The sequence below is a fragment of the Triticum urartu genome, chromosome 2A, assembly GCF_056163025.1.
Source record: "Triticum urartu cultivar PI428250 chromosome 2A, HENAU_Tu73, whole genome shotgun sequence".
Classification (NCBI taxonomy): domain Eukaryota; kingdom Viridiplantae; phylum Streptophyta; class Magnoliopsida; order Poales; family Poaceae; genus Triticum; species Triticum urartu.
In genome coordinates, this window is record NC_141874.1 from 441,384,268 (window position 1) to 441,396,268 (window position 12,001).

The following is a 12,001-nucleotide window of genomic DNA, read 5'->3' on the forward strand; positions in this document are numbered from 1 at the left end:
ACCGATAGCACCACAAGATGCACGGAATACATTACCTTGCTGCTGGTGGTGGCGCTGAGAAGGTTGGCGCAGCCATAACTGACGATGCTTGAGCAGCTAACGACCGCGCGACCTGTAGCGGCACAGACGGCACGGGCCACGACACACTACACGCCCAACGGCGTGCATGCATCTCGATCGACATTATCCCCGGCCGACCACACACGCCGAACCAGAAATACCTGGGTATTACTTCAAAAAAAGGTACCTGGGTATTTGTTTTTCATTATTGTCGAGAAGCGGATCGATGCGAAATACCACGATCCAAACGTGAACGCCATCCCCTCAAAAAAAAAAAACGTGAACGCCATGGCTAAACTAAGTAGAGAAAAACGAGACTACCGCGTGGCATAGTCAAGCACGGGACAAGCACAATGTCAGAGAGAAGAAAAAAAGGCATAAGCTCTTGTCAGGAGTTGCAACGAGTACAGCTTGCAGCATTAAGGCATGTACAATGCATAGCTTCAAGGTGATGCCTCGCATGCCATATAGGATCGGATATGACGTAAAGTAGGTTCGGATAGGAAAGCGGGATCTTCTTTAGGAGACGGGTGCTTAAACAAAAAAAGTATGGTCCGATGACAAAAGCTGAAAAGGTTGAGTGAAAAGTAAAGATGCATGTGTACTAGACTTTTTATTTTCTATTTCTTAATGAGGCCCACTAGTGATAGCTTGCATTGGAGAGAAAAAGTTAATGTAGATGCCTTAAATTACTTTTTGTCATGGGACATATGTATCCATATGCCACCATTGTACATGCCCTTATACTCATTGGTAAAAGATTGCGGCTACAAACGAGACCATGGCTCTTGTAAGGCTGGTCATAATGAGAGTATCATAAGTAGTATCATGCATGCCAACTAGGCAAATTTAATGGGATGGCATAGAATTAAATGAAGAAAGAGAGGGTTGAGTACCATATCATGACACCGTATCATATTAAATGTTGTGCTACTATGTGTCATGCATGCTAATAAATGAAGTCATTTATAATATTAACTTATGATATTATGCGCTACGAATGTAGTATCATACTCTAGTATCATATGCATGATACTAATATATGGTACTTACCATTACAACCAGCCTAATGTAGAGCGCCGCTGTCCATCGTAATATACAAGGGAGAATAATAGTACACTTGAAGAATCTGCAATGACAACGCCACACACACACACACGGCCGGTCGGTGAAGAGAAACGCGTCCTTGGCCCTCTGATCTGATGCTTACAAGGTGTACAACATACTACTGCCACTGACCCTTTTCTCCCAAGGTACAGACTACAGAGAGAGAGAGAGAGAGAGAGAGAGAAACGGTGACGTCGTCATCAGATGTTGCATCTGTCGTATCCGGAGAACCACGAATTGAGGTCGGTGCTCTTGGTGACCTCCAGTGATCCCTGCTGGTGTATGGCGTCCAACTCCCCCCTCCATTGCTGATCATCACCAGGGCTACCACCAACCGAGTCATACCTGGGTGCAGAGTCGAGATTGCTGGATGCGGCAGGCAGAGGTGTAGCATCGTTGTGCTTGGAGTACTCTGTCAGGCGTTGATTTAGCGCGACGATTTCATGGTCGTAGTTCTTCTTTAAGTTGTCAATCTCCTGATAGGCTTTCTCCGTCTCCTGCTCTGCTAACAAGGCTCGGTTCTGCAACACACACACATTGTTTTACCACAACAGAAAAACGTACTCTCCTCAATAAACTACATAATATTCTCTGCCAAAAAAAGTATATAATACATACAGCACACTAGCAAACTCAACAACCATGTAACCATCAGCCCAGTTAAACCGCTGTATTAGCACTTTCAATGTGTGTTTTCATCCATAGGTTTGGTGACATTCCAAATTCCCGATTTCGTGAACTATGTTATAAATCTGCAGCTATCTAGATCTAGTACATTCCATGCATCCTGTTGTTATGTCTAACGAAATGGTCCATCAACAACAGAAATGGTGTAACTTTCAAAAACAACAGAAATGGTGTAAGATCTGAGCAACCCAGGAAATTCATACCTGGGCAACTGTTGTCGCTTCCTCGGCCTCCTTCAGTCGTACCAGCAATTCACCAGCAGCTTGAACAGCCTCAGCTGTATCCTTCCGCTGGTCGTGAAGGCTTTTATTTTCTGCTCTCAGAAAAGATATTTCGGCACCAAGGGAGTTGAGGAACCGTAGTTCGACTCCTTTGACACCAGCTTTTGCAGCCCTCATCTTCACATCTTCAACCCCATCAAGGATCTTTCTGTGCATTGCATGCAAACCAATATGCCTCTCTTCAAGGTCAGCATATTGTTCCAAGATTCTAGTATATCCCTGCATCGCTGTTTGCAATGCTTCCTTCGATTCCTCTGAGCATTTTTTCTCTGACTCCAATTCCGACCGCAACCTTCCAACAAGAGATTTGTTTGCTTCAAGGTCAGCCCTGAGCTCGTCCATGAGAGCAATCCATTTACTCTCAGCTCCAGCATAATCAGCAGCTTCCGCAATGTTAGCATCACCATCATCATCTTTTGTCCCAGGCGAAGGATTAGCACTCTGATGCAATTGCAGTGGAGGCCACAGCCTGCGAAGCGATGCAGAAGATGAAAGCATATAATGCAACTGACTCTTCAGATGATGTATCTCTTCCTGTAAAACCTCTTTCTCATCCATGTAATTCCTGCACAAGTCCAATTCGCGCTGGAGTGCCTTCACCTCAATTTCAGCACGTAGGACTTCAGGGTGGTTGTCATATTTCTTTTGGAGGATCTGCACTTGTCGGATCAAGGATATTAGCTCGCAAGTAACAAGAATAAAAAGAAAGTATTGTCTATTTATATAGTACAAGAACTATAGATTTCAGACAACCTTGTGCTCATTCATAAGAGAAAGATACTCCTCATGTATAAATTCATCTGTCGGTAAAGTTCCATCCATCAAGCTTTCAAGCCTAGCAATCTTGCCTTCCATTGTTTGTGCAATTACAGCATTGCATTCTCGCTCATGCTTGTACTGTTGCACCTAGAATATCAGAATGGTCAGGGGGGCCAGAAAATAGTTTCTTGTTTCCGAGGAGAGAAGAAAAACACTCACCAAACGATTTAGCTGTTGAATTTCTACAGCTTGCTTCGCGCACTGTTCATCACGTGCCATTTCTCGCCTGATTGATCCAGCCAGGACCTTCTCCACAGCCTATACAGACATAATTTAAAAATAAAGCTCTAGCTAGTTTAACCAACTGGTGAACTTACTTTTGTGTGAACTTACTTTGAGAATCTGCTGCTGCTTTAGGCCATCAGATGGTACTGCTCCATCAGCTGGTACCAATTGCAGATCTCTGCAAGCATCAGGATCCTTGCTCTCATTTGAAGAAATCTCAACTACACAAGAAGGAACTAGAGCCAGAATGTTATCTCTTGCTTGAGATTCTTCAGGATCAGTCTGGGTCGAGACATCAACCTTGCAAGGCAGAACATCCCTAATTCTAGCATTTAACCCAACTGAGGCTCTCCTCCATGCACCGTTGTTTTGGTGACTTTCAATGACTTGAAGTCCTCTCTGTATACTGGCAGCGAGATTTAGGTTACATCTGTCTTCTCCAAGTTTATTAGCATCAGAACAAGACCTTTTGGTAGGCATCAAAATTTTATCTCCATCAAACGCATCAACATGTGAAAAACCAGCATTTGTCGCCTCTGAAGCTGGGAGCCTTTTGAAACCAATATCTCCAGCAAGGGCTATTACCATATCAGGATTACTGGGCTTCTCAACATCATTCTCATCTATCTCCATCTCTTCATCGCTGTCTTCTTTGATAGCCTGGAATGTCGTAGGACGATTCAAGCTCATTTTTAGCAGATGCAAACTGCGCCTAGCATTCCAACCAGTAGAAAAGCTGCCATTGCCTCCTTCAGAGCCTCCATTAGATTTCATTCTGTGGAGTTCATCCTGCAACATAACATTAGCGGTGAAACTTGAGTCAAAGAGAGAAACATTATGGAGAAATTGTGCTTTCAATATTAACGCAATAGAACCTTCAGGTGTCTGATCTGCTCATGCAGTGCATTGACATCGTCCTCTTTTTGTTCATTAACAACTGCATTGTTTTTTATAGCTTTAGCGCGTTGAGCAAACCTTAGAGTGCTTAAGGTTTCATTCTTACATCTGTATAGGAACACAGAAAGTATGGTGAGGAAACAACATCAGAATAGCACAAAAAGAAGACTTCTGGTTCAACTTGGGTAATACCTTTCTGACGGCGAAACAGCACAAATCATTGCAAGCATTGCATTACCACCCAGGGATTCTTGTAATAGAAATGTCAACTTTGAATCGCGATATGGAACGTGCCTTTGTTTTCCAGATTGTGAAATTTCTGCTAGTATATTAATCAAGTTTCTGCAGTGACGAAAAACATATTGATCAGAACCTCAATTCCACACCTATTAGCACATCATGACAAAATGTGCAAGGTGATTCTTTTGGTACAGTGATTAATCAGATCTATCTACTCTGCTAAAGTACACCAAGTAGTCCAAGTCTAGCCAAAAAAAAGGTCCCACAAATACACCAACATAGATTATGCCAAGAACAAGCAACTAGCAAAGACCTGACATAAATTCTTTAACTTCGCTATTAAAATAAACAGAAGCTTACCCAAGCGCTGAAAGTGACCGATTTATATTTCCTGCTTCCTTTAGGCGATCCCCAGCTGCATGGGTCAGCTTTTGCCGCTCAGATCCAGCAAGATCTACTAAATTTATCCTGCTTACTCTAATGCTGTTTGAGCCATCTTCAAGATTCTATAGAACAATAACAAACCATTAATGAATTAACAGATGTATCTAAACTGAAACTAGCAATGATTGAAGATAATAATTATTGGGAATTAGTTTGTGGATAACCATTTTACATTCTAGTTCTAAATAAGTTCGTCCATCACCACCTTGTTACTCTCTTATGTTTGTACCAGAACTGAGACCTCCATTTACACATTTTGTAGAACTTTACATCTTGCATTATGCAAACAGCAGCAACCAGCAGGCACCAAAAGGAGGAAAAGAAATGCCAAAGGAAGCAGCTGTGGTATAGTGTGTCCCAAGATAATTGATCCTATTCATAAAATAGAACAGAATGCAAGCTTGAGCAGAATGATTTCTTTTTCCACACCTTTTAGAGCTATGCCTTAAGGAACCTTTCAGTATTCCATATGTGAAACATCAGAAGGAACTTCTAAAACCTAAAGGAGATCCAGTAATATATGTCAAGGTATATGCAAACATTGGAGAAAGTGCAATGTGCCTTCAACCTATCATGGAGCACACAGGCCTCACCATTTGGTGCATACATTTGCTGAAATGGAATAAACAACATCTAGACCAGGACATAGCTGAGCGGCAAACGCGGAAACAGGACAATTTATACTAATAGAAGCACCACAAGTGAAGCTAAGAGCGTCACCATCGAATAGACATGAACACTTACTGCAGGTAAAATAATTGCACCCCACAGGTATGATTACTGAAAATATAATGTAATAAGCCCAAATTCAACGACTACCTTCGATTCGGATTTTCACAGATTTAAAGACACAATCAGAACATCAAAAGTCAGGAATATTTACTGCAGGTTAAATAATTGCATCTCACAGGTATGACCAATGAAACAATAATGTAACACAAGGCCCGCTTCAACAACTACCTTTGATTCAGATTTGATGACACATGTAAAAACACAATGAGAGCGTGAACTATCTGCATTCGCACTTGTTGACCCTGTTCTCCGGTTCGCCAATCCCTGCACGAAGTTCAAAATTAAACTAAGGCATATGATGATGTATATGCATGGGTTACTGGAAAATATCAATCTGATGAAATAAGCGTCCAACTACTGTGATCAGATTTGCAGCAACAAGAGGGTGCATCATCTGTAGATGAAATATTTGCAAGAAAAATATCTTCCAACAGAGTAATAAGCCTCTCCGGTCTTCACTATTCACATCAAAGGAATTTGAGAACAGGCAAAAAGCATTTGCACATACTTTCATTATGAGGAGAAGAACAATAGATACAAGAGTTTGGACCAGGACAATTAGCGCTCAACAATTCCACACATAGACAACAAAGGACCAACATCTGACACAGATCTAAGTCCTACTACTCACAGTGACTCACTCAACAGCCCCAACTTTGGGTGGGACCATGGTAGGCATGCCTCCAGCACGGAATAAACTATCCACGTAATTGACACAGAAAGTATATCACCAGATGCAAGATTAGGACAAACAAATGCAAGATGTAATATATGAAGGAAACACAGTTTAAGCAGTTAAGCTCGGAATGCTGGTAAAACTACAATGAGGTTCAAAATCATATTTGAGAGTGATAAGTACCCGACAGCTCCTTTTGAAATTATGGTCAAATACTGATCACCACAAATATACGAGAGCAAATGCATATCAGGAAGTAAGTAGTTATCAATATCGTGATGCACACAAACCTTCACCAATAGCTGAGTTACATCTTTCATAGTGAAAACGAACTCCTTTGTCAACGATTCAACATAAACACAAGCAGTTTTAACATCCTCTCTTATCTGCCAATGAATAGGTCGTATTAGTAAAAAAAAGTGAAAAAACTGCTACCGTATTTCGCAATTTGTTTTCACCTGAAGATTTTTTTGCATGGGATCTAGCAAATCAGTTATCTGTTCGTTGTAGATCTGCACGTATTAATCAACATGGATCAGATTTTCTATCGCCGACAAAAATAACTACAAATATGTTATAGATACTAAGCATGGAAATTGCCTCGAGAAAAGAGCAGGTGCAATTGTAAATTAGTTCTTTGTCTTTGTGTTTCCCTTGTTCCTGCAGATGTAAGAGCAAGTTAAGCTTCAAGTAGGAAAACTTTGAAACATAAAAAACAGCTAGGAAATCCGTTGAGTTACTTCTTTAATCCGGGAGAACAACTGCTCAAAAACACGGGGTGTCAGTCCCCTCTCGCAGCCCATCGAGTCTCCTGAAATTGCAGAGAGAGGTCCCCACATTGTGTATGTCTTTCCACTCCCAGTCTTTCCATGATCAAATGAAAACGAGAGCTTACTTAGCATGTTCCGAATAGCTAGTTATAAGTAGATTTATAAATGTTAAACTTATGTAAGTCACCTGGCCATAGGCAAATATAGAGCTGTTGAACCCTGACAAGCAATTCTCGACGAGCGGTTGCCCAACAAGCTTGAATAGATCTTCCTATGAATTCCAGGGAAAAAAGAACTTCAGGGCACCAAACAACAATGCTGTAATCAAACCATTAACTAGGAAAACAACACAGTAACTTAACCAGTAACCAGTATGATCTCCCAAGCAAAAAATCCAGAAAAGTACACAAACTAAATTTGACAAAGCACCCCCATAAAAAAAACTTACACAATTGTAACTTCAATACAGAAAGCACAACATATGGAAACTATTTAATGCGGTAACAAGTAAGCATAGCATAGTAATTTCCACTAGAACCACACCGAGACCCTGACCTGATATGTGCTGGCTAAATCACGCTAAAGACATTCTAAAACCGCCGAATAACTAAAAAATCAGCTCATATTCACCAACAAAATGACCAAACCAATTATTCCCTCCGTCCCAAAATTCTTGTCTTAGATTAGTCTAGATACAAATGTATCTAATACTAAAACGTGACTTGATACATCCGTATTTAGACAAATTTAAGACAAGAATTTTGGGACGGAGGGAGTACATCATTGTGCTGTCAAGTACTATCGACCATCTCAAATCTCACTGTTATTCATAAGCATCGCAGGCCAGGGAATGGAACCCTTTTCCAGTACAATCCCAGAGTATAGCACATGTTAGCATAAGAGTCGAAGCTAATCTGTAACCGCGAATGTGCCAAACCCATTGAAAACCACCAAAAATTTAGCTAACCCCTCAGCCAAAAGAGCCCACAAAACCTTCCCAAGGCAGAGCCTCTAAGCCACAGATTTCACCCCCAACCTCACCTGCGTAGACGCTGCGTCGGCGACCGCGTCGAACGTGAAGTCCTGCCCCTGGATCGCGACAGAGTTGGTCGCCATCTTGCGAACGCACGCGTCGGGGCCCCGCCCATCCTCCCCAGCCTCCTCCCCCTCCACCGAGCACGGGGGGCGTATCCTGACGACCACCTGTCACCAAACCACGCGAAACCCCGGCGTTAAACCAGATCTAGCGCCCCGCCAAATCCCGACAGCCCGCAAACCCTAGAGCGTACCTGGACCCCGGAGTCGGACGCGGCAGCGGCCTCCGGCGGCGGGCCCACGGCGGCCCTCGCGGGGGAGACGTCGAGCTTCCGCTTGAGGGGGTTCGACGACGGGGGTCGCGGCGGGAGGCTCCGGTTCCGTGTGAGGAGCGGCTTGGCGGCGGAGGAAGGGGAGCGGTAGGGGGAGGCGTGGTCCCCGGAGTGGGGATGGTGCGCCGGGGTGGAAGGGTCGACGTTCTCCTTAGGCGTGCGGCGGCGCGGCGGGGTCTCGCCGCCGGAGAAGGGGGGAGGCGGCGTGGTGGGGTGGCGCGCCTGCCTGGAGAAGAGCGACCTCATGGTTGCAGCGCAGACCGAGGGTGGGGTGGGGGGGACAGGGACAGGGGGAGGAGACGTTGGGGATGAGAGAGGGTGGAGGGGGGAGATTTGAAATTTTTTGAAGGGAAGACGAGAGGGAAGGAAGGAACAATGGATGATGCGATGGGTCCGATGGGATCTCGCCTTGGGCGCTGTGTGAGCGAGGTGGGGACGGTCAACTCGACCGGGTGAAGCATCGGACGCCACGTGTGGGGCCCCCGTGGCATGGCTGTCGACCAGTTTTTGAATCTTTCATGTGTGGCGCATTCGAAACTCTAATCTCGTACCCCCTCCGTTTCTTTTTACATTGCACATAAGGGCATATACAATGACGGCATATGGATATATATGTGCCTATGGATATATATATCCCATAATAAAAAATAATTTGAAACACCTACATTTATTTATTCTCCTCACTGCAAGCTATCATTAATGGGCCTCATTAAGAAATAGAAAATAAAGACCCTAATACACATGCATCTCTACTTTCACTTCAACTTTTTCAACTTTTGTCATTGGACCATACTTTTTCTCTTCAAGCACCTGCCTCCTGAAAAGGATCCCGTTTTCCTATCCGAACCTACTTTACGTCATATCCTGTCATACATGGCATGTGAGGCATCAGGCTATGCATTGTACATGCCCTAAAAGCATCTTCAGCCGTTGACCCCTCCAGAGGCATAAAAATCGCCGTCTGGAGGCGAGCCGGCGATAGAATCGGCGCTGGGGCGGTTGGGCGTCCAGTCGTCGCCCCCAGTCGCCGATATTGACCCATTCACGGCCGCTTTACGACTCAGATAAATAGAAAAATGGCCCGATATCGATGAGAAACGGTCCATATTCGGCGTGGTTCGGCGTTGAATTCTCAGCATAAATAATTTTGTTATCACATAGTTTATCACAGAAAATCAAATAATTCAACAAAATAGTGCAAGAACAAATAGTTCAATACAAATTATATAATTCAACAAATAAAAACTCATATTTCATCACACGTCGAGCCCAGCGTCGCCCTTGATCCTCCATAGGTGCTCCACCAGATCCTGCTGCAGATGATGATGCACTTGTGGGTCTCGGATCTCCTGACGCATACTAAGGTAGGCAGTCCAGGTTGCCGATAGCTGGTGATCAACTTCGGCTAAAGGACCATGCCTGTATATGGTTCAGTGTCAAGCATTGGCTCTTCCTGCTCGCTCTCGATGATTATGTTGTGCAAGATGACACAGCAAGTCACGATCTCCCACATTTGATCTTTCGACCAGGTCTGAGCAGGGTACCGGACAACAGCAAATCGAGATTGGAGCACACCAAATGTCTGCTCAACATCCTTCCTGCAAGCCTCCTGCACCTTGGCAAAGTGGGACTTCTTGCCTCCTGGCACAGCGTTTGAGATAGTCTTCACAAATGTAGACCATCTCGGATAGATGCCATCAGCTAGGTAGTATACCTTGTTGTAGTGCCGCCCATTGACCTCGAAATTCACCGGAGGTGAATGACCTTCAACAAGCTTGGCAAAGACAAGGGAGCACTGCAGCACGTTGATGTCATTGTGAGTTCCTAGCATACCAAAGGAGTGCCAAATCCGGAGGTCCTGTGTTGCCACCGCCTCAAGTATCACACTGCAACCGCCTTTGGCGCCTTTGTACATCCCCTGCCAAGCAAATGGGCAGATCTTTCATTCCCAATGCATGCAGTCGATGCTTCCAAGCATCCCAGGAAATCCTCTTGTTGCATTCTATGCTAGGATCCGAGCAGTGTCTTCCGCATTGGGTGTTCGCAAGTATTGCGGTCCAAACACTGCCACCACTGCTCGACAAAACTTGTAGAAACACTCAATGGTGGTGGACTCGGCCATGCGCCCGTAGTCGTCGAGTGAATCACCGGGAGCTCCATATGCAAGCATCCTCATAGCTGTCGTGCACTTCTGGATTGAGGTGAATCCAAGTTTGCCGGTGCAATCCTTCTTGCACTTGAAGTAGTTGTCGAACTCCTGGATGGAATTCACAATCCTGAGGAAAAGCTTTCGGCCCATCTGATAATGACGCCGAAATGTTTTGTCGTCGTGCAGTGGAGCGTCAGCGAATTAGTCGGAGTAGAGCATGCAGTAGCCCTTGAGACAATGCCGGTTCTTTGCTTTCATCCACCCCGGCGCCGAGCCACCTCGCCGCGGCTTTTCATTGCTCGCCAGCAGGTCGGCGAGGGCGGCGACGACCATGAGATGTTCCTCTTCCTGGATGCCGGCCTCGACTTCCTCCTCTAGCAGCGCGGTGAGCGCTTCCTCGTCGTCTGAGTCCACTGCAGAGGTAGGCAAATCGCCGAACACCTTGCGGGCGCGGTGGGCGCATACCCGCCGCTACACCGCCCCTCCGCGGCCGGAAACGCCGGAAAATTCGCCCAGCTGGTGGTCGAGAGGCTGCCTCGGCGAAACCTCTACTCTTTTTTCGGTGGGGATGGGCTATCTAGCGGTGGCGGGCGGTGGGCGGCGCCGAGATCAGCCAGTTGGCGACCGAGCGCGCGGGGGGTGGGAGACAAATCTAGAAGAAAGACTTGACTTTTTGCCTGACGGTGTGGGCCAGACGTGTTGTTCCCTCGCGCCGGAGCCCCCGAGCGCCGGGTTCGGCCTGCGATCGCCGGGCCCAAAAGCGGGCCGAGCTGGCGGATTTCGGCATCCTGGGGGCGCGACTGGGGAGTTTTTTCAGCGCCGGCGTCGAAAAAGTCGCCTGGGGGGCCTATTGGGGGCGTGGCTGAAGATGCTCTAATTGTTGACCCGCATACCAAGGAGAGCAATGGTTCATTTTTTTACCAATTTACCCCTAGCTGTGAGTAATCTGCTCGAGTATCCGGAGTAAATATGCATGCAATGGTTGGCTGGTAACTTTAGCAGTAACATCGAGTCCAACTCAGCAAATTTGCTTATTTGACAATGAGTTAATGAGGAGAGAGGTAGTTTGAGTAACAGATGTCTACTACACAACTTTCTTCTTGTAGACGTTGTTGGGCCTCCAAGTGCAGAGGTTTGTAGGACAGTGGTAAATTTCCCTCAAGTGGATGACCTTAGGTTTATCAATCTGTGGGAGGCGTAGGATGAAGATGGTCTCTCTCAAACAACCTTGCAACCAAATAACAAAGAGTCTCTTGTGTCCCCAACACACCCAATACAATGGTAAATTATATAGGTGCACTAGTTCGGCGAAGAGATGGTGATACAAGTGCAATATGGATAGTAGATAATGATTTTTGTAATCTGAAAATATAAAAATAGCAAGGTAACTAATGATAAAATTGAGCGTAAACAGTATTGCAATGCTAGGAAACAAGGCCTAGGGTTCATACTTTCACTAGTGCAAGTTCTCTCAACAATAATAATAT

General features: G+C 45.2%; 1 protein-coding gene across 1 annotated transcript; it reads right to left on the reverse strand.

Annotated features, from left to right (window-relative positions):
* Window positions 1-1,127: 1,127 nt before the first annotated feature.
* On the reverse strand, window positions 1,128-8,666 carry LOC125537879 (kinesin-like protein KIN-12A). The gene is made up of 16 exons (XM_048701206.2): window positions 8,288-8,666; window positions 8,040-8,201; window positions 7,186-7,269; window positions 6,969-7,091; window positions 6,829-6,888; window positions 6,687-6,740; window positions 6,519-6,614; window positions 5,721-5,816; window positions 4,677-4,822; window positions 4,269-4,418; window positions 4,055-4,184; window positions 3,288-3,968; window positions 3,114-3,212; window positions 2,889-3,041; window positions 2,058-2,789; window positions 1,128-1,688 (listed from the first exon to the last, which is right to left on the reverse strand). The coding sequence occupies exons 1-16, from the start codon at window positions 8,609-8,611 to the stop codon at window positions 1,368-1,370; spliced, it is 3,411 nt and encodes a 1,136-aa protein (XP_048557163.1). The 5' UTR covers window positions 8,612-8,666; the 3' UTR covers window positions 1,128-1,367.
* Window positions 8,667-12,001: the final 3,335 nt, after the last annotated feature.

Bases quoted from the DNA above. Each gene is read 5' to 3' on its own strand.
- LOC125537879 (XM_048701206.2), bottom strand. From the start codon at position 8,611: ATGAGGTCGCTCTTCTCCAGGCAGGCGCGCCACCCCACCACGCCGCCT. The intron at 7,270-8,039 runs GTGAGGTTGGGG...TGGAATTCATAG, and splicing joins CCGACGCAGCGTCTACGCAG to GAAGATCTATTCAAGCTTGT. The intron at 5,817-6,518 runs GTTTGTGTGCAT...AACTTCGTGCAG, and splicing joins TAACTCAGCTATTGGTGAAG to GGATTGGCGAACCGGAGAAC.